A 21,713-nucleotide genomic window follows, 5' to 3' on the forward strand; every position below is an offset into this window, starting at 1 on the left:
ATTAACCCATAACTTGTCTGTGTTAGCCACATGGCTTGGTACCTTTTATTAGTGAGGAATTCTCATCTTGCTTCCTCTGCATCCGAGTTTCAAATGCAGATTGAGCCTTTCATCTTCCCAGAATTCTCCTATTCTGGTCACCCCGCCTATACTTCCTGCCTGGCTACTGGCCAATCAACATTTTATTAAATCAGTACAAGTGACAAATATTTACAGGGTACAAGTCCCACTGCACTCAAAGGCTAACCTAACCTAGTAATTAATTAATTAATTAATTAGTAAGTTGACAGTCAATAGTGACCATCACAGCTATTGTATGTATACAACACACTTTAAATTATGGCGATTAATATCTTAATTTTACAAATACTTAGTTTTGGATCTTCCCTTCCACCAGACTAATCTTACATGGGACTATGTAAGTTTTCTCTGATGCTGTGTCTGATTTAAGATCTCTTTCTACAGGAAGATGTTCTTTGTCATTGGTAATGTACATTATTCCTTTTCTTAACTGTGTTCTGGATTTTAACATCTGACCATTTGCTTTACTTCTCAATGCCTCACAGGCATTCCCCTTATACAGCTCTTGAGCTAATAGTCTTAGTCCATCATCTTTTTGAGAGATTTGAATGCAGTTATTCATATTTAAATGTCTTCCAGGGATTTTGTATTTTCATGCCTTTTACTCTCTTTTCCTAAGGTGACTTTGAAGCCAAGGCCATTGTCCACCTAACTATGTTGCATTGTGGGTATCCATCACTGTATAGTTTTTTGTTTGTTTTTTTTTTTTTTTTTTTTTTTTTTTTTTTTTTTTTTTTTGGTTTTTCGAGACAGGGTTTCCCTGTAGTTTCTAGAGCCTGTCCTGGAACTAGCTCTTGTAGACCAGGCTGGCCTCGAACTCAGAGATCCGCCTGCCTCTGCCTCCGAGTGCTGGGATTAAAGGCATGCGCCGCCACCACCCGGCTCATCACTGTATAGTTTTAAAGCCATGGGTTCTACATCTTGAGATACAGCCACAAGTGAAAATTAAACAGAAAACAATGGCATTTATACTGGACATATATAGGCTTTTATTTGTTATTCCCTTAACAATGCAGTATAATAATGGCCTAGTTCTGTTTATATAATAAAATGTTCTGATTAAAAGCAACTTGAGATATGGCTTACAGGTTAGAGTCCATCATTGGGAAACCAAGACAGGAACAAGAAGGCAGGAAGTGAAACGGAGGCCATGAAAGAATGCTGCTTACTAGCTTGCACAGTTTGCTTTCTTAGACATCTCAGAGCTTAGACATCTCACACCTGCCCAGATGTGGCTCAACCACAGTGAGCTAAGCCCTCTCATTTCAATCATTAATCAAGAAAACACCCTCCAGACATGCTGACAGACCAGTTTGATTGGGGTAGTTCCTCAGTTGAGTGCCTATCTTCCCAAATGACTCTAATTTATGTCTAGTTGACAAAAAACTAACCTCTACATACACACACAGAGACACACACACACATACACAAAGCTATTTACATAGCATTTACATTGTGTTGAGTGGTACAGTATAAGTAATCCAGAGATATACAGGAATGTGCATTTGTGGTTACATACCCAAACTAATGACCTTTTCATATCAGAGAATAGGATTTCCCCTTATTTTGTTTGTCGAAGGTATTTCCTTGACTCAGTCTTCTACAGACACATTAATAAATATAATTAGAATGATAGGAGTTTCTGGTGAAGCTCTAGTCTAGATGATTTAAAAAGTGGATGCAATTTGATGACAGGATGACTCACCTCTAGTGTTTATCAGGTAAAGGTGAAGTCGCATGCAGTTTAGGTAGACACTTATTTAACAAAGTAAAGCAAATGGTAGTCCAGTACAGAGAGACTCAAACAGAAAAATGAGGTGGCAACTCTTTGAGTCCTGGTTTTGTGAATATGGATGGTTACTCTCTTCCTCTTCCTCCTGGCTAGTCATGCTGAACCAGATCTCCCTTTTAGGTTATTTCCTATGATCCTTTTGAAACAGCCAGACACCAGGCTGTATTGAGGATGCAGGCATGTGAAAGTTCCCTTCCACCTTAGTTTCTGATAAGAACAAATTTCAACTTGAAGAATGTTTAAACAGCTACAGAGAGGCATTTGTCCATTGGGAAGCATGCTTATCAAGACATACCTACAGTTTCCTTCGTTTCCTCATGCCAGCTTGCATCCAAGCAGGATACCAACCCCTTAGGTACAGCTGTAGTTTTCCTTGTTACCCTCAGATGTGACTGCCTGAAGCTCTCAGCTTTCTAGTTTGTTTTATTTTGCTGCTTAGTTTCAGATTTTATTGCCCCCAATCAAACTTGGGTGGCACATGATAGGTGATGATCTCTTTTCTTGTGACAGGCTTACAGCTTTAGTGTTTAAAGGAAAACTGGCACTATTAGAGCTTGCAGCTCTTAGTTTCATCATCTTGTGCTGCCTCCTTGTGTGTTACTAAAATGTACTTGGAAATTGTCAGCACCATGGCCAGAGTCCCCTTCTGGGTGGGGGTGTGGTAAAGGTGGTTTGGGAGCTAGCCACTACTTCAGTGCTGACATTGCAGCTAGTTGTTTGCTTAAGATAAACCTGTAGTTCTTACAAGCTTTTTTAAAGCATTAGGAAGTGAAGATTTAACTAGAAAAATACATTTACTGAGAGCATGAAATTTCAAGAGAGAATCAAAAGTTTATTCCTGAAATTTAGATATTTTTGAGGTGAAAAAAACAACATCTCTAGTAGAGATATAATATTTAGCTTATCTGTGGCTTTCGTTATTGTTTGGGGAGTTCAGTATTTATATTTGTTGGGATTTTTTAGAGATCTTCAGTAATTTTTTTTCAGTGTCATGTAGTGTCTTTTGGTAGTATGTTCTTGTTTTTATAACGTACTCTCATATTTTGCTGTTCATATACCCTTGTTTGTAGGGCCATCTGCTGGAGACTGCCCAACCTGCTAGGAACAAATGATTCCATCTCTCCTAGAACCTGTCAGCTGCCCTAACTTCTCAACCAAAGCTGGGGCTCATGAACCCCTTTCCATCCTGTGCTAGAATGCTAACTGGCTTGATCTCGTTCAGATAACCTCAGCTTCCATGAGTTTATGTGTTGTGAGAGCCCGCTTGTTTGTCCCCAGCTGCTCAGCTCCAAAATAACCATACAGAAACTGTATTATTTAAATCACTGCTTGGCCTATTATCTCTAGCTTCTTATTGGCTAACTCTTACATCTTACTTTAACCCATCTCTATTAGTCTGTGCATCACCACGAGGTCGTGGCATACCAGCAAAGATTCAGCGCATCTGTCTCCAGCAGCGGCTCCATGGCTTCTCCCCTGATTCTGCCTTCCATCTCTCAGCATTCAGTTTCGTTTTTCCTGCGTAGCTCTCTTCTACTCTATCAGGCCAATCCAGTTTTTTTATTAATCAATGGTATTCATAGCATACAGAGGGGAATCCCATATCATTCATGAATACAGAAGTTCTGGTCCTCTCTTGTCCCCTGCCTCTTAGAATCTTTTCATGACTTTTTCTAAGATGGTCTCTGAACTTTGGAGGGGTTGGCGTATATAGATGTTCCATTTCTGGCTGAACACCGACCATTCACTTAGCATCTGCACTGTGGCCAGTTGTGAGTTTCTCCATTAACCACCATCTGCTACACAAAGAAACTTTTCTGATGAGGTCTGAGTGCTATACTAATTACCAGAGAGGAATTTAGAGGGTACAGTGTCCATACAGCAGAATAGTAGAAATAGAGCTCCCCAACCATAGGTACTTGGCTGTATTTACAGTACTAGGCATGTGCCTCTTAGTTTGTAATATTTGTGCCCCTACGGCTCCCATGGTCATAGCTTGCTATTTTGGTCAATATTTTGTTACCGTTTTTGTTTTTACTTGTTTAAGGAAAAGGAACCTTTATACCAAGCAGATTACTTGTGAAAAATTATGCCAAGTGTTGCTGCACCTATCCTTGCTCTGTCACTTTGAGTTTACTTCTTTTCATCTGTTTTACTCAGTGCTGTCTCCTTGCCTTCCTTTGATTCCCAGTTCTCTAGAATTATTTGATTCTTTTATAATCTTGCTTGAGCAAAGACCCTAATTGACCTCCATATTTCTACATTTATTGGCATCTTATAATGTACCTCAGTTTAGTTTTACAAAGTAGTTTGATTCGAATTGTTGATTATTACTTCCCTCCTGAAGTTTCTTGCCTTGTGTGATAGTTAATCTTCATGTCACCATGGAAATACACTTCAGGTTTAGATTACCATGGAAACATATTCTGTGTGTATCTATGAGGGAGTTCCCAGAAAATTTTTAACTACAAAGGGAAGACCAATTGTGAATGTGGGTGCTACCATTCCATGTGCTAGTTACTTATGAAATGGAAAGGAGAAAGAAAGGGGAACATGAGCTAAGAAATAGCATTCATCACCTCCTCCTTCCTGCTACAATGCTTCAACACTGGTGCGTGCTCCTGAAGCTCCTGCCACCATGCCTTCTACTCCATATTGAATTGTGCCATTCAAAAGTAGGGCCAAAAGAAACCCATTCCATAGGCAGTTTTTAGGTAAGGTATTTTTTTTCTCAGCAAGAAGAATAATAACAAATGCATCTCATTTTCTAGATTGCTCTTGTACATTCTTTCAGGCCCTAGTGTCTCTTTTTTCATTACTCCTTTTTTCATCTACTACTTTAGTATTTATAACTAGAGGCTCACTTCTTGACTACATAGTATTCTTCACAGGTATCCTGTGCTTCCCACCCACTCCACAGTAGTTCATCTTTATGTTCTTCTTGTTAAATCTGTTTTTCCTTATCAGTGAAGGGTTCATCAGGCAAGTCTTCTTGTAAATGTCTACATCCTCTCCACAGTTGTACTTGGTTCCAGTTAGGCTTTCTTTTTCTATGCTGCCCCTTTGCAAATAACTGTGCTTAAGAAATAGGAAGAATTCCTCTTGTGCCATGGTCTTACTTCTGCTCATGTTCTTATAGCACTTCGTAATTTTCCCATTATATTCTTTTAATACTTCCCTTTTTTTCAAGTATAATAACTCTTGATTTTCTGGTTTATACTTCCTTCTGTTCAACCATCCCACCAGTTTGACTATATAGTTTCCCCTTATTAGATTGGAAATTTGGGATTAAGCTACATTATCCTTATTGTTTTGTTTTTGTTTGTTTTTGTTATTTTAGTGTCTCTCAGAAGACTCAACTGTGCGTGAAGTTTTACAAAAACATTTCAATGTCAACAAAAACTTGCGGTCATTACATATGATATTGGTTTGTATTTTTTAACTACATTTATTTTTGCATGATCTGTGAAAAAAATTATATGTTGATGGAATGCCTTATGTTTCGTACATTCATACATATAATCTGTATTTTTAACATTTTGAAGTACCATCAAACTGTTTTCAATAATAGCTATAATATTTCTACTTTCCTACCAATGGTATATAAGTCAAGAGTACTGCTTACATAGTGATGTGAAATTTTTAAACTTAAAAGTACATAAATACTTAAATGTTTTACTTTCTTTGAAACAGTTGTAAATGGTATTTGTAAATTTTAGTATGTTCAGTCTTGCTGAACTCTCAGGCTTTTAAAAATAAGTTCTTTAGGATTTTCTGTGTAGACATACTCAAATTATCCACAAATAGGTACATATTCTTGTTCCCTTTCTAGTCTTTGTCTTTTCTTTTTCTTATTTTTTGCCATGACTTGTTGGCTTAGAATGTTGAGATTGGGCATCTTTCTATTTTGCCAGTTTTAAGAGGAAAACAGTATTTTAATATGATACAAATTTTAGATGTAAGGTTTCTTGTACGTGGTCACTGCTAACTTCTTTTTTATGCCTAGTTTGTTGAGTTTATTATGAATGTGTCTTAGATTTTTGTCAAGTGCTAAATCAGTGGCTATGATCATATGCTTTTCTTTAGTGAATAACATGTTAGATATTGATTTTTCTTTTAAGGTGTTTTGTTTTCTTGTTTCTTATTTTATTTATCTTGTGGGGGTGGTCATGCCAAAGCCAATCAAGCACTTAATTGCTGTGAATATTAATTAATATTTGAACTTAGTCTGATATTTCTAAAAAGTTACAGTACATGCCTTTCAGAAAAAAAGCATTTCCTGGTCCATTTGTTTCTCCTTATTTTCAGTAATGGGAATGAGTAATAGCGACCATTTCTTAAGTAGACATTCTGCCCAGTAACAAGTTAGTTTTCTACATATTCTCTAACCTTTTCACAATAAACATTTCCTCTTATCCTCAGGTGTTTCTTCTTCCCCTTGGAAAAAAAAATTGAAACACTTGCGTTAAGCAGTTCTTTCCCAGCTAGTAGATAGCAAAGCTGGGGCTCAGATCTGGGCTTCTTGGGCTCTTTGAAGCTTATGGCATGTTTCATGTGTTTCTACTGCATAGGAATTACTGATTCTTGTTCCCCTTTCTTGTCTTTACTGAATAAAGTTGTATTTCTCCATATAAACTTATCTCATTAGTTTAATTCCCTCCTACCCATTAAAAATATTCTGTCATTTCTAGCAACTTGGCTATAATAAAGTTGTGGATTATGAATCTGAATTCATCTGTGGTAGTTTGAACATAATTGTTGGCTGTAATAAAGTTGTGGATTGTGAATCTGAATTCATCTGTGGTAGTTTGAACATAATTGCTCCCATAAGCTCATAGGTAGTCGACTGTTCGGAGGGTGGCTTTGTTGGAGTGGCTGTGGCCTTTTTGGAGGAAGTGTGTCACTGTAGAGGTAGGCTTTTAGATCTCATATATGCACATGCACCACTCTGTTGTTCAGGCCACTTCCTGTTGCCTGTGAGTCAAGATGTAAGAACTCTCAGCTCTTTCTCTAGCACCATGTCTGCTGCATGCTGCCTTGCTTCCCACCATGCTGATAATGGACGAAACTTTGAACTGTAAACTAGCTACCCAATTAAATGTTTTCCTTTATAAGAGTCATGGTCTCTCTTCACAGCAGTAGAAAACCCTAAGACATCATCCATCCACACATACATAAAGATGTATAAAACAACATGTATGGGATTTCTTTCTCCAGCCTTGCTTATCATTACAAAAATGAAAATGACAGATGTTTATCAACAGGAAATGAATAATTGTAGGTATATACAAAGGAGTTCAATAGACAGTGATTGAACTAGAATTAAAATCAATATGGATAAGTTTTCATAATAGTTTTTGGTTTTTCGAGACAGGGTTTCTCTGTAGCTTTGGAGCCTGTCCTGGAACTAGCTCTTGTTGACCAGGCTGGTCTCGAACTCACAGAGCTCCGCCTGCCTCTGCCTCACGAGTGCTGGGATTAAAGGCGTGCGCCACCACCGACCGGCTCATAATAGATTTTTATTAGAAGATGAGTTCTGATACTATCTTTATAGAACTTTCTTATAGAAAGCTTGAAAAAAAATAAATAAATAGCCACAAACGGTCAGAGTCCCAGCTTGTAGAATGAAGTTCAAGGACTTCCAGTCTCTTGTCCTTAACTATTGAGTATCTGAAGTGTACATCTAACCTGATGCTGTGTGTTTGTGTCTGCTACATTGACAAACCTCAGATATTTCTATTCGATATACAAATCAATACAGTGAGATTGTTAATTGAGGTGAAAACTTAATCCCAGAAGCTATTTGCTTGAGTAGAGAACTAAGTGAGGAGGATAGTTATGTCTAAGGTTATAATTGTTTTCAAAATTGCTTACTTATAAACTGGAATTACTTACTTACCTTTACATATTATTTGTAAACATCAGAGCTTTGTGTTCTTACATTCAGTTTCTTTTGTTGGACATTTCTTCTTTTAGTTATTTTTGACAAATAAGATTCAAGTGTACAATAGTAGAGATGGCAGTATCTGAACTGAGTCTCTGCTGCATTTTCATGGAGCAGAGTTTGAGGCTAACTCTAGTTTCTTTCTTATAAGAATAAACTATACCAATTTTTAAACATTGTTCTTTAATATCTCCAGAATATTCAAGTAAATAAGTAATTTTTAATGCACCTTTCTTTAGATGCTTGCTTTAAATCGAGTAACAGTATCACACCCATTTATGACCTCAGCAGATCTGATGGAGGCACAGCATTTGTGTAACTTGGATTCTAAAGCAAATATTGTACATGGTGAGAAACTGCTTTGTTAGTCTTTCTTTTAACTTTTGGATTTTTAAAGTTTGGATTTAGATATTTTCCAAAATTATAATTAGTATGTAGCATGGTGCATTGTATACAGAGTATACACATAGCAGCTTTGAGTCAGTACTGTGCAGAGTATTACCACTGCTCTCTAGAGTGAAAGAACTGTTCTGCCTCCCGTGCCAATAGGAATTCCAGTTAAGGTTATTGACAATGTTCTCCATCCTTCTTCTAAGTGCTACTATATTTGGTGGTATTTGTTCATTTGAGGTTCACTCTTCCTTTTGAGAATGGAACATTTTTCTCTCCAGTGTGTTGGGGGAAAGCAGGGGCCTGTGCATACAGTTTTAGATACAGTTCCCAGAACTTCCTGCATAAATGCCTCCCAAAGGCATGTTATTTGAAATTGCATGGTAATCATAATTTCTGTTATTTGTTGTGGGCCATATAGTATCAAGTTTTTCATGCTTATAGCATGCCCCTTTAAGTTTACAAAAATCTTTATTTTGCAAATCTCCACCCACCGCACCCCCCAAAAAAAGCCATTAACAACTATGTTTGGGGAAGTTGAAAGACTACTTGTGTTTTTGTAGAAAATAGTGATTGGAATACTTTTAAATACAGGGCATCCCAACCTTCTCTACCCCTCAGAGCCTTGACTAAACAGTAGTTATTTTCCAGAGGCCAGTCATTTCAGTGTCAAGCAACTCAAGAGTCCATCTCTCTTTTATTATAGGTCTGTCCGTCTTGGAAATCTGTCTTATAATAGCAATGAAGCATTTAAATGACATATATGAAGAGGAGCCCTTTAATTTTCAAATGGTCTATAATGGTGAGATGACAAGTTTGCCGTTTTCTTCTGGATCTTCTCTGTCCCTTATTGGAGGCACTAATATTCTTACTGCTTACTTTGCAGAGTTTCAGAAATTTATTCAAAGAAAGGCCCATTCTGTTTATAACTTTGAGAAACCTGTGGTCATGAAGGTATGGTTTATTTGCTTGTAGTTTTCATCAGATCCAACTTTATTTTTTTATATATTTCATAACTTTTTGAACCCTTAAGTATTTATTATAGGAACACTTTCAAAGCAAAATTTGGTTAAATGGAAAAATACTTCAAAAATTCTTTAGGCAGCCTGTTTTAGAGTTTGTGAAGCTATATTGCCCTCTACTGTCTGTTCTTAGTACTTGCATACTGCAAAGAAAGTACATTGCTGTAAATGACCTTATCCTTTTCCAATCCACAAGTTGGCACTTACAAATGTTAAGTTATATTTGTGGTAAGTTACCAATTTACAACTTGACAATGATATCCTATAATACACTCCTCTGCTCCAAAGAAAATGGGAATCACATTATATAGACTTAGGTTTTCTAGTAGGCATAGGAAATATAAGGTCAAATAACTGTAACAGTATAACTCAGTCTGTGATTAAATATTTTATGAAGTATTTTCTATTACATCTTTAAAATTTGGAATATGTGTACAGAATTACAGCAGATCCCAATTTAATAAATACTCATTAGAAATTTTTTTCTTTTAAATTTTAAATATATAACTAGAAAAATAGATTTACATTTAAAAATTATACCAAATATATTCATTTTACTAAATAAAATCTCAGAGTTTTACGTTCATATTTAATGGAATCTAAATAAAATGTAAACAAGCCCACCCATTTCAAGGGCTTGATTCTCCAGTGTTGGTACAGTGTGGCTGGGGGTGGGGACTGTCATAAGGGACTAAACATCTTCTGCATAGCCTGAATGTCTTTCCTTGTAGCAGTTTTCACAGAGCAGAGTCTTGCCAGTTCTCGATGCAGCACCAGTCCTAGCGTCCTGAGGGAGGATTCTCCCTAGCCCCTCTCTAGTTGTCGTGGTTGTGCAAAGGACACCTGGGCACGTTTAGGAACCATTTGTAGCTGCTCATTTGTACATTTTAAAATAGGGTATATTTTGCAGCTTGGAAATGTTTTTTCAGTTTTTTTTATCTATACCTGAAGAATATTTTCTCATTTTATAAAATGATTGACATCCGAGCCTTTTCTCTTCCTATAAGAACTTTTAAGACAAACAGAATTATATTGTAGTGATACTTTTCACAGTGAACTTTAAGAAAAAAATGCTCAAGAATCTACTTCAATTCTTACAGGCAGGGGAGATACCATGGCCAGGATGGTGGTTTCCCCAGGGGCAGGCTTAACCATTGCACTCCAGATGTTTGACCCCTGCAGTTTCCCCAGATGCAGGAAATTCGACTTCATAATTTGTGAAAGTGGGTGACTGGATTCGCAGTCTCCACTGGGAGGGGAAAAAAAAGAATCTACTTCTACTTCTATGTGTCACTGTTTTAGTGTGTCATCAGAGTGTGGTGTTTCTCTTTCCTTAATAACAACCTCAACAGTTGTTAGGGTTCTAAAAGTACTATATGAGTTGTAGAGTAAGAGGAAGCAAACGGTTAAGATTTCTGTTAAGGTGACTAAGAGGAGCATAGATGGGAACTTCACTGACTGGTGGTAAAACGAACACTCCGCCACCCCAGAGTTGTGCCCTTTGCTTACAGGACCCACCCGATAGCTTTATTGTACTCTGGACCTTTCTTAACCTCTCCCTCTGTTACAGTTGTTTAACTTTTTTGATCTTTAATTTGTACTTACGTTTCTTGAAAGGAGTTATTTTTATATAATATATCCCAGTCTCCTCCCTCAGATCCTTCCCAACTCACCCTTCCAACTCCATGCCCTCCCTCAAGAAAACAGTCAAGCAAATAGATAAGGATAAAACAAAATGAACTGACAAAAGAAACAACAAAATAGCAGGGGAAAGCACAAACACAGGCAGAGACATGACCAGAACCCTAAAAACAAAAGCAGAAACCATAATAAACAAGCAAAAGACCGCTTTGGGTGGGGCGGGAAAGGAGCACGTGCCAAAGCAAAGCCATATTGAGGCCAAAAATGTCCAAATACCTTTGAGGTCATTTTGTGTTGGTACTGCTGTGCATGGTCTCTGCCCTTAAGTGTGGTTTGTATACTCAGAGAGACTTTCTTGGAGAAACTAATTCTTTCTTTGTGAGAGGTTGTTAATTGGGGATAGCTTCTTGGTTTGGATGAGAGATCAAGTTTACTTCCCCATCTCAGCATTTGGATGGACCCCTTCTGGCTTGGACCTGTGCATGCTGTGTGTTTGTCACAGCCTCTCAAAGTTCCTGCTCCTTAGTCCTGTTGTGTCTGGAAGACATTGTTTCCTTGGTATCCAAACCCTCTGGCTCTTAAAATCTGTTTGCCTCTTTTACCACAGAGTCCTAAGGTGAGGGGTTTGATGGGAAAAATCCTATTTAGGGCAAGGTCTTCTACTCTGCACATTGTCCGGGTGTGGGTCTTTATTGGTTCCCATCTACTGCAGGAGAAAGTTTCTCTAATGTTGGCTAAGTATGACACTGATCTATTGGTATACAGCTGTTTAACTTTAACATACAATAAAGCTTTATTGAGACTGAAACAAACTGCAAATTTTAGTAACCTGTTTAGTCTTATCAGTTTCATCGGATTTTAGTATGAAAGTAGTAGGCAAAGGATAAGCTCAGAAGTGGAATGTGGAAGGTGCTGAGCATGAATAGGATGTGGGTACAGTAGAAATAAGAAACCTGTGATACAGAATCAGTCTAGAAACAAAACCTTCTTCAGATTCAGATAAAATTAACAGTGTAATTCTATGGATTTGATTAGGCTTGGGGTTTGGAGACTACCATTTCTGTTTAGTGGTGCTAGGCCAACACATCATACTGCTGAGCTTAATTCCCATCACTAAAAGTTGGCATCTTTTCTGTTCTCTTACTTTCTTCCTCCCCTGTCTGTCATGAACAAAGCTTTAGTTAAGTAAGAAAAAGGTTATAGAGCCCAGATGTGGTAGCCCACACCTTTAATACCAGCAATTGCATGCAGAAGCAGGCAGATCTCTGAGTTCTAGGACAGCTGGGGCTACAAGAGAAATCCTATCTTAAAAAATAGTTAAAATGAAATAAAAAATATTTTAATATAAAAGGTATGGAGAAATATTTTAATATAAAAGGTATGGAGAGGTGCACTTGGGGAAAAGATGGTTTAAATGTGCTGACTTTTTTTTAACCAATATCTGTCTTGGATTTAACATTTTTCCCCTTCTAAGCTCTGTCTTTTATTTTGCAGGCGTTTGAACATTTACAACAGTTGGAATTAATAAAACCCATGGAAAGAACTTCAGTCAATTCACAGAGAGAATACCAGCTAGTGAAACTACTTTTGGATAATACTCAAATTATGAATGCTCTACAGAAGTACTCCAACTGCCCTACAGATGTCAGGCAGTGGGCAACATCCTCACTAAGCTGGCTGTGAATATTTTACGTACATTTCTGTAAAAAGTAAAAGCTACTACTGCCCTTTAAAAGAGATATATTATTACATCCCTTTGTTTATAAATATTGTTTATGAGAAACTTAACTTGTTTGTTGAATCATGACTGCACATACACAAAATTCCATTCATTTAAATTGTACTACATTAGCAGCAATTCTAAAGAATAAAATTTTAGGGATAGTCCACATGATGATGTGATGGTCTTGTAGAATGTATGTGGTCTTTTGGAAAAAGTGGTTTCAATTAAGTACTCAGTTTACCAGATGTAATCCTATCAGTTTACCAAATGTAATCCTAAGCACAACAAGGAGCAGAAATTACACGGTTATTTCAGCTACAGTAGGAATTTGTCGAGATTGGGATTGGGTTTGGTTTTGCTGTATACATTGGAATTTTGGTTCTTATCCAAATATCAGTAGACTGTCCCACTTGGGCTGAAGAAAGTTTGTGTGGAAGGGGTTGAAAAAAATCTGAGCATTTTCTTCTGAGTATCTTATCAGAATCTCGTGTAGGGATTTTTTAAGTGTACATTCTGGGTCTACTTTAGTTCAGAAGGAATCAGAATTTGCTATCTAGCGTGTACCTTAAAGGATTCCTAAGAAACTGCTTTTACAAATGGGAAGTGTTAGCAGTGTGCTTCAAAAAGGAATTTCCTGAGAACATACAGTGTCAGTCAAAGATCCATATCATAAATTCAGACCTAAAAGTAACAGGTTCAAGTTTAAATGAATATTTGATTGCATATTTATTTGGTCCTAGTGAGGTTTTATAAAATACATAACTCATCTGTGTGCAATTTATAAAGTATAAACTGCAGAACTGAATAGCGTTTACAGACTAGAAAACTAGCACACCAGCTGGGTATATCTAGGATCGCAGCATGGGAATGTCTGGTGTGACTAAAGCTAATGTTATTAAAAACTGAAGCTCAACTCGGCAGTGGCACGTACCTTTCTTTAATCCCAGCACTTGTGAGGCAAAGGCAGGCAGATCTCTTGAGTTCGAGGCCAACCTGATCTACAAGAGCAAGTTCCTGGACAGGCTCCAAAAGCTACGGAAAAACCAGATCAACTGCACATTTCTTACTATTTTACAGGACACTTTCAAGAAATAACTTGGCTGATTTCTGTGCATTAAAGTACCACCTCATAGTTAAAAAACCATATTCTTCAGACACAGCCTTTCCTACAGTAAAACATGGTAACTTTCTATGTCTTAAGACTTTTTTCCCCAGCCATATCTCATTAAGTCTAAGGCTTGCATAGTGGTTTGATAACATATAGTCCACACATTTTCATTTAAAAAATATTTAACATTTAAAAATTATTTAACATGCTAATCTTAGCAATATTACCTAAATAAAAGCAAATTTTTTCCTTTAAAAAACTAGTAGCAGCAGGACAAGGTGTCTGAAGTCCCACCGTGTAGGATATTTGTTAAAAGAGAATCAATCAAGCATTTGTCACCAGCCTAGACTACATTGTGAGAGCCTGTCTAGAAACAAAAGTCTATCATTAAAGACCCTAATAAAATGACATGAGAATTTCAAACATATTTAGATGCTGCTTAAAAGCTGAGTCCTCTGCTTTCCTGACTGGGTAACAACTAGGGAAGCTCTAGTTTGAACAATGTATTCAACTTTAAACAGGCAAGGTGAATTTTTATTTTTAATTGTGATTAAAAATGAAGTAACTATGAAGGTCATAAAAGTATAGACATATTGCAAGTTTTTTAGCCAGTTGCACTTCATACATTGTTTAAATTACATTATTAAATCTAATAAAAATGAGTTTCTAAAAATAACAATGTATGGCGTGGAAGTGTATATCTGTAATGTACAACTCCACAGCTTCAGAGGTGGAGCCTATATAACAGTCCCAAAGCACCCTGAGGAATATTAACAGAAAGTGTGACTTGAAGATTCTCTGCAATGAAGAAAAATACTGAAAATCAAGAACTCAAGATTCCCCTGGGCCAACAGATGGAAGAACTACCAAAAAGGACTGAGACTTTTTTCCATGTGGCCTACAGAAACTTGGGTCTTGTTTAAAAGGCATTTCTGATTTATATGCAGACACATGTCTCTGAGAAATTAAAATCTGTCATTTAAACTTCCATATGGTAATGTCTTATATGGTAAGGACCTATTACCTACTTATCTAAAGAATTAGACACTGCAGAACATGCTGTGGAAATAGGAGTTTCTGTGGCAGTTGTGTGCATATTCCACCATTGCCTTTTGATCTGACTTAGATGACAGTGTGGGTCCTTTCAAAGCAGTAATCTAAGTTGTCTTCACCTTTGTCCTGAGAGCACAGAATCCCATGAATTGCACTGACTTTACCAATAAGCCTCTGGATTTCTCCCATGGGCAGTAAGGAACAACACAAACACTTGGGTAGAAATACAGTCTGATTAGACAGAAGTGGCAAGAAAATGTCCTAATTCACAAAATCCCTGCTTTTATAACACTACCCTTCAAATTCTCTATTCAGAAGCCTCAATGTAAAACTGTTACCTCCCTCTTTAAAGAATGTACATAGCTAAAGAAAAACGGCATGTGCAAAATAATACCATATTCATTTTTTATTTAACATAGGGATGGAATGGGGATAGCATACATTTTATTTGTACAATATTTAACAATCACTTATTCAAGGTGGGATTTTATGGGGATTTTTTTCGTTTTTAGCTTTCTGTTAAATACTTGCAGAAAAAAAAATAGCAAGTACAATATGACAGTAGTACAACAACCTGTGCCCAAAACACTGACAAGAATACAGAGTAAAGCTAAAATAATTGTTTACCAATATTTTGAGAGGTAACAAATAGGGAGATACGGGTTGAGACTGCATAAAAAACGTACTGCTGGTTGAATATCTGAGGTAAATGATGTTTAATCAAGATGCTACTTGTATCTTTGTCCATAAATTGTAAATAATTTTATGCACATTATACCAAATGTTCCTAAAAAGTAATTTTTCAAAAAAGTAAAAAAGAGAAACTGGAAAATATCTGATGAAGCATTATTTTTTAAAAAACAGTAACCAGTCTATTCCACTAAACTACCGTCTATCTGGTGAGGGTCTGTTCCCAACCATTTAAATTTTCCCTAAATGTGACTATTACTGAAGGATTAAAAGGGGGACAGAAGCGATGTTTTCATAATTTTGTGATATATGATTCTAGTTTTAAATTCAAAGATGTTGGATTTTGTTTTTCCTGGTTGTATTTTCAGAATATAATATCACCACGAAGGATAGTGCAAGTTCATGGGACCAATCATTGAGGCACAGTCTCTGTTCTGGAATTCACAAGGTACCTGTAATAAAATGTCCAAACAAGAATCACAAATCACATGCTAAAACTCCTAGCATCTAAAATACATACAAGATCTGTGCAGGGCATAGATAGACTTCATATAAATTCGAACACTGGTTAATCCATCAGTCCTATGGCAGTTGATCATAAAGCATTTCTCACAGGAGATCTGGGCAAGGTAGAGTAAGAGCAGCAGTTCTGGTGGGGGTCAGAAAGGCAAAGTACAAGACATCATGAGAAGCACCATACACAAAGTTACAGGGGTCTAAGTTTGCCGTCTCCCTCAAAAAAAAAAAAAATTCAGTCTTTGATCTTCCTTTTTCAGTGTCCCTAGATCAAACTTTTTATCTGCCCGCTCTGCACTTACTGTAAACCAAACACTAAAATGCCCTGCAAAAGAAAGTTTTAACAAGACTAGGTATAAGGACAGGTAGTCACTGGAACATTCTTACTTTACTGCTTATAAAAAAGGCTTTCTGTAAATGTAGTTCTCAAGAGGATACAGGTTTTTAAATTGATAAGCTAGATTTAAGTACAATACCCAAGATATCTTAAAGCTTCCCTCGCGTGAGGACAGCATTTTCTCTCGTGAACCAGTCTTGACAACATTGTATCTGCAGTGCTTTCCTAAGCCAGACGCTCACAGAGCCCTCGCTTATCACTTGTAAAAAGGCTGAATGTCTACAATCATTAGAAATTTGTTTATGGAGATTAACAATTTCCTTGTATGCACATTCTCTTATGGTTTTCCTTGATTAGTTTACAAGTGGAAGCAAACCTAAATCAAGAACTTGAGAGGCCAGATATGTAGAAATCAGAACAAGAACACTAAACTGGGCGATTTTAGGGTTACAGTGAGACCTTGAGTACACGGACAGCACAATTCTCTGTGGGGTGTGGCACACAGACACAAATGCTATTACTCTCCCCTCCCTGCTTAGAGTCTGTTGACCTATGTATTGTTCATAATTAATTTAGTCTTCCCAGAGATTAGTGTATATTTTGTGTAAAATGTAGTGTATGATGTCTTAGCCATCTGAAGATAATGCATTCACAGTGAGCTCCTGATAGTAGTAATGTAAAAAGTTTATAAAATTAATGTGTGGATGTTAAAGTGACTCAACAAAAATGTAAATAACATAATACTGGCTATTTGTTGGTAATCTAAAATTTCAGGGAATTAAATCTTTCACTTAGGCTTATATAAGTCTGAGGAAGAAGCCAATTATATTCTAATGTTGCATTGTTTTTAAAAGTATTCTGGTACCTACTTGCCACCAATTCCATTTTCTTAGCAAGGATAAGGCATGAACTATCTAGAATTAGCTGTAAAGTAACTTGGGGGAGTCTAGGCTGTGTTCCTTATACCACCACTGGTTACCTCTAAATGTCATTGCATATTTTAAGTTATAGGTTCAACTTTTTATCCCTGATTTGATTTAAAGCAGTAATATCTGAAATCTGTGTATAACGGTCAGTATCTCTATCATAAGGTAATTCTCTTCATATCACAGACATCAAATATTACTCTGACAAGATGGCACCACACAGTATAGTGATAGTTACATGTCTCAAAGCAGAGTGAGGAATTCTGAGTAATGACACTTCCTGAGGTGATCCTAAAACAGTGATAAGAATATCCCACACACTGTTTGGTAAAAGAAATACACCACAATTTTACATATATAAATAGGAAAAAAAATCTATTTTAAAAGATAAAATGAAGAGCTTTCCAGTGTCACAGCTCACTTAAATGTTTTTTTTTTTTAAATCATGCTTTATGTTTTCAAATATTTCCCAAACACAGCACACCTTAAAGAAAAAAGTACTACTTAAGTATGCAATACTTTGGGACCTGGATATAAGGTGAAAGGAAGGAGGGGAAATGACACCAGTTTTTTTTTTCTACTTCAAAACAGCACTTTGTTTTCCCTAAATTACAAGCCAGTACAAGAAAAGCTAAAACACTGCTTTACAAATAGCCACTTACTATTGGCACTAAGCATAGCTTACCATTTTTTCTTAAATAACACAGTGAATTTGTAATACCTTGTTATAAAACATGAATTGATTTATTCAAATTTTGTTAGTGTTTTCAATTTTATAATTTAGCAACCGTGGAACTGAGGTATACCTTGTTGAGGGAGGTTAAAGTAATGCTTGGAAGCCTCTTTACTGTACCCCACTTTGATGACTTTATGTACACAGAACAGCAGCACACTACACATTCACAAGCTGTGTCATGTTGGCATTACAATAGTCATTTATAGAAACAACAGCAAATGCAATAAAAAGTTACCCTTTTAAAATCTGAAATGAAAAGTTTTTGATTTAAAAAAAATAGCAGTAGTTCATTTAAGGAATTAGTGTCTTCTGACAGACATTAAGAAATCTGATGTCAGTTTTCAAATACTTGATTAGCCAGGTCCAAAAGACCCTTGATTTTGGAGAGGGCCACATTCTTCGTGTACATTTTTCCGAAGTTCTTTACAGTTTGCAGCTTTTCCCTTAGACTCCCCTTCATCTGTGTGCTGCAGACGACGCAGTAAGTCTTCCAGAGCCATGCTTCCCACACGGGGCTGCTTGCGTACATGTCCCGGAGGCATCCTACTCATTTCACACAGAAAATACACTAAGCAGTTTCCGCAGCTTAGCAGCTCCAGTTCAGAGTCCCAATTCTCAGTGTGTACAGAGATGGTGCCACCATCATAGACTAGATTCTTTGGGAGGAAAGTCAACGTTTGTCACCATTGTAACCACTGTTACAATGTCCTCTGTAGTAATGATATTTGTTAGTCTTTGCATCTGGGTAATTCTTTCACCTACACATCCAGCTGATAACCTGGCTTCTGCATCATGATCCCAGCATTCTTCTATGGTTTCACAGAGCATTGCCATTCCCTAAGAGGAGAAGAACAGTCAAACATAATAGCTATTGTTTCCTGATAGGAAACAGGCTAACATTGTCATAAAGAAATAACTACTTTCATGGGTCACAGTTTCAAAATGAGCCAAGTGTGACCAGTACTCACTTTGGCTCTTTTTAATGAACTCATTATATTTGGCCTCAAGCTCTTGATCCTTCTGTCTCAAGCATGTGAAATATCATGGCTAGAGCAAAACTCACTTTTATTGAATGTCATTTTATGTGCCAGCAAAATAAGTCACTTTTCTAAGCATTAGGGATCCACAACATGAAAGTTCCAAAATACAGCGTTCATAAATCTGATCATTTCAATGCCTGACCTTTTCAAGTAGACTCACAGCCAAGCCTAGTGTGGGTACCAGTATCTATCATTTCCTTAGTGATACCAGCATTTCTCCCTTGAAGTTAAAAGACCACCCTCAAATCCATCTCTGGCTTCAGGATGTAGTTACTTATTTCTGTTTGGGTTTTTAGTTATATTAACACCAAATGGCCAACACAATTCTATGTTCTAACTGTAAAATGAAGTCTTGAAAGCCTGAATGAAATGAATAAGACTTCATGGAGTAGAGAAAACTTGGTGCTAAGTAAGTGTTAAAATGCCGTTCATTAGAAGGTAATGATCAGCATGACTATCCAGCTTTCCACAGGCTGGGCATTTGTTTCCTCATGGAGCTTTCAGAGCAGGAAATAACTTGCTTGACCTTAACTGGACAGCTCAGGGAAGAGCCTTCTATGCAAGGTTCTGTGACTTCAAACAAAGCCCTAATTCTGCCTCTGAATGCCAGTACAAAACATCTGTCTGTGTGAAGCTCACCTTCCCACCAGAAGAGAAATGTGCACAGAACTGGTACACTATTCCCCTGAAAAATGTTTCCTTGACATTTCAAATGAAAAAGTGAATAAACTTACTGCATGTTTCTGCCAATAATCTCTTAAAACAGGCCTCTTCTTTTTATGCACAACCACTTCCTGCATATCTTCAAGAGATGGATGCTGGCCAATTTCCTCCTCAAATGGCAACATGTACTCATCTACAGGTCCTGAAATGTAAGAAGAGGAAAACTGTTTTAATTTGTCCTGACTAGTACAAGCTCCTCTAATTCTGCACTCTATAATGAGCAGAGAGATGGACCCAAGCTATACTTGTAAAATCAAAACGTCTGTTTTTAGAAGTTTTGTTTAGGACAGGATCTGGGTAAATAGTTTTGGCTGGCTCCTAACTCTTGGTCTTCATATTCAGCCTCAACAGGCTGTTTTAGAACACATAGGCTGAGTGCCCATGTCGATATATGACAAAAATCTGTCAGGACTTAAGAAATCAAAGCTCTAAATCCAGCCATTCATATCAGAATGTTAACACTCAGAGTTATTAGCGCCTCTGGAGGCTCAGCACTCCAGCTGCTATACTTAGCTGTGGCATACTCAAAACATCCTACATGAGAAATTAATGTTCTTTGCTATATTTTGTTTTCTCTCACAAGCATCTTTATAAAATTTATAAATAATGCTGTTCACTTTTATGTTTAAATCACAAGCATAATTCAACCAGAATTCACATCAAGTCAAAATTTACCCTCATGACAAAATTTATTAAATAACATAAACAACTTGTTTTTCTTGGATCTCAGATAAACAGGAATGTACACTTAAGAGTTAATAACTGATGTTCTATAGATTTTTATTCAGACTAGACACACTTACATTTTCACTGTTACTTTATATCCAAGTGAAGGTGGTTTTTTGCTCTATTTTGTAAATACAATAGCTCAAAGTTATGAGATTTTGCACAGAGGTATTTGACTATTATATAGTAGAGTTGAAATCTGAATCTTATCTGCAAATGTGCTTTTAATCTATATTTTCTTGGCAGCGCCACTGACCAGAGAGAAGTAGATGTACATAGATGCTTTGTGCAAAGTATAAAAATGTACCAAATACTTCAAACGTAGTGTCATGAACTGCAAAGGGCACTGACTCAGCCCTGTACCAGTGCTTTAGGAACTGTCTTTTATTAGTAGTACACTTACTGTGTTTGTGTACCTGTGTGTGCATGCTACAACATGCAATATAGAGGGCAGAGGACGACTTAGAAGGAAGGGTAGGCTAGGCTTGCGAGCTGGGATCAAAATCAGGTCATGAGGACTGCTCACTGAACCATTTCCCCAGCCCTGTGGGAACCTTATGATAGATAAAGGACTACTTAGCACTTCTAGTAACCTAGTACTAACATCTTAAAATTTCAGTCTTTGGTTCACAGATCAATAACACTGGCATCAGTAAACTGGTGGCTTGTAAGATGCACAGACTTCTTAGGACTTAGCCCAGGCTGTTTTGGTTTTTTTGTTTTGTTTTTAATGTGGATGATTGTTTTGCCTGCATGTTTGTACCATAGCCATGACTGATGTCCATGAAGGAAGAGCAGCCAATGTTCTTATTAACAAAGCCATCTTCCCAGCCTCCAGCGCCTTATTTTTAACAAGATTCCTAAGAATTTGATGTGCACACTAAAGTTTGAGAAATGCTGGACTTTAACTAACTAGACACAAATTTTAAAGCACTCACTTCATCAATGTGGTCTACTTTCCCTTTGGCCCTGATTTTAAAGGCCAAAGGTAAAGTGAACAGAGTCCTCTTTTAAATATTTTAGAGCATACACAAGGCATTTAAGAAAAGCAGCATCTAACCTTTTCTTTGCCATAAAAATGCCTCAGTAATCCCAAGCCCCACTAAGTAACTCTTCCTAATTTTGATACCACCAACTTATATTTCTCAGGTATGACTGCACCCCATGACAGTCACTAAATGCCTTACAGACAGGTCCTGGAACAGACCATTCACACTAATCTCACTCTGGAGTCCTCTCTCCAGAAGGTATTTTGTCACCTTAAC

General features: G+C 37.0%; 2 protein-coding genes and 1 non-coding gene across 12 annotated transcripts in view; 2 read left to right on the forward strand and 1 right to left on the reverse strand.

Moving 5' to 3' along the window:
• Positions 1-14,689, forward strand: part of Orc4 (origin recognition complex subunit 4) — a 44,634-nt gene extending 29,945 nt beyond the window's left edge. For all 9 annotated transcript variants that reach the window (XM_038335679.1, XM_038335683.1, XM_038335680.1 and 6 more), the window contains 5 exons: positions 5,214-5,300; positions 8,057-8,165; positions 8,914-9,009; positions 9,094-9,161; positions 12,365-14,689. In XM_038335679.1, coding sequence (XP_038191607.1) covers positions 5,214-5,300; positions 8,057-8,165; positions 8,914-9,009; positions 9,094-9,161; positions 12,365-12,553 — 549 coding nt within the window. In that variant the 3' untranslated portion in view covers positions 12,554-14,689. The remainder of the gene's footprint in view (positions 1-5,213; positions 5,301-8,056; positions 8,166-8,913; positions 9,010-9,093; positions 9,162-12,364) is intronic.
• On the forward strand, positions 10,320-10,479 carry LOC119820163. Its single transcript, XR_005286425.1, has one exon. It is a non-coding gene; the product is annotated as a U1 spliceosomal RNA (small nuclear RNA).
• Positions 14,690-15,145: 456 nt separating the features above from the next.
• Positions 15,146-21,713, reverse strand: part of Acvr2a (activin A receptor type 2A) — a 79,801-nt gene continuing 73,233 nt past the window's right edge. For both annotated transcript variants that reach the window (XM_038335686.2, XM_038335687.2), the window contains exons 10-11: positions 19,734-19,864; positions 15,146-18,796 (exon numbers count right to left, since the gene is read on the reverse strand). In XM_038335686.2, coding sequence (XP_038191614.1) covers positions 18,602-18,796; positions 19,734-19,864 — 326 coding nt within the window. In that variant the 3' untranslated portion in view covers positions 15,146-18,601. The remainder of the gene's footprint in view (positions 18,797-19,733; positions 19,865-21,713) is intronic.

Source organism: Arvicola amphibius, chromosome 7, assembly GCF_903992535.2.
Source record: "Arvicola amphibius chromosome 7, mArvAmp1.2, whole genome shotgun sequence".
NCBI classification, from domain to species: Eukaryota; Metazoa; Chordata; class Mammalia; order Rodentia; family Cricetidae; genus Arvicola; species Arvicola amphibius.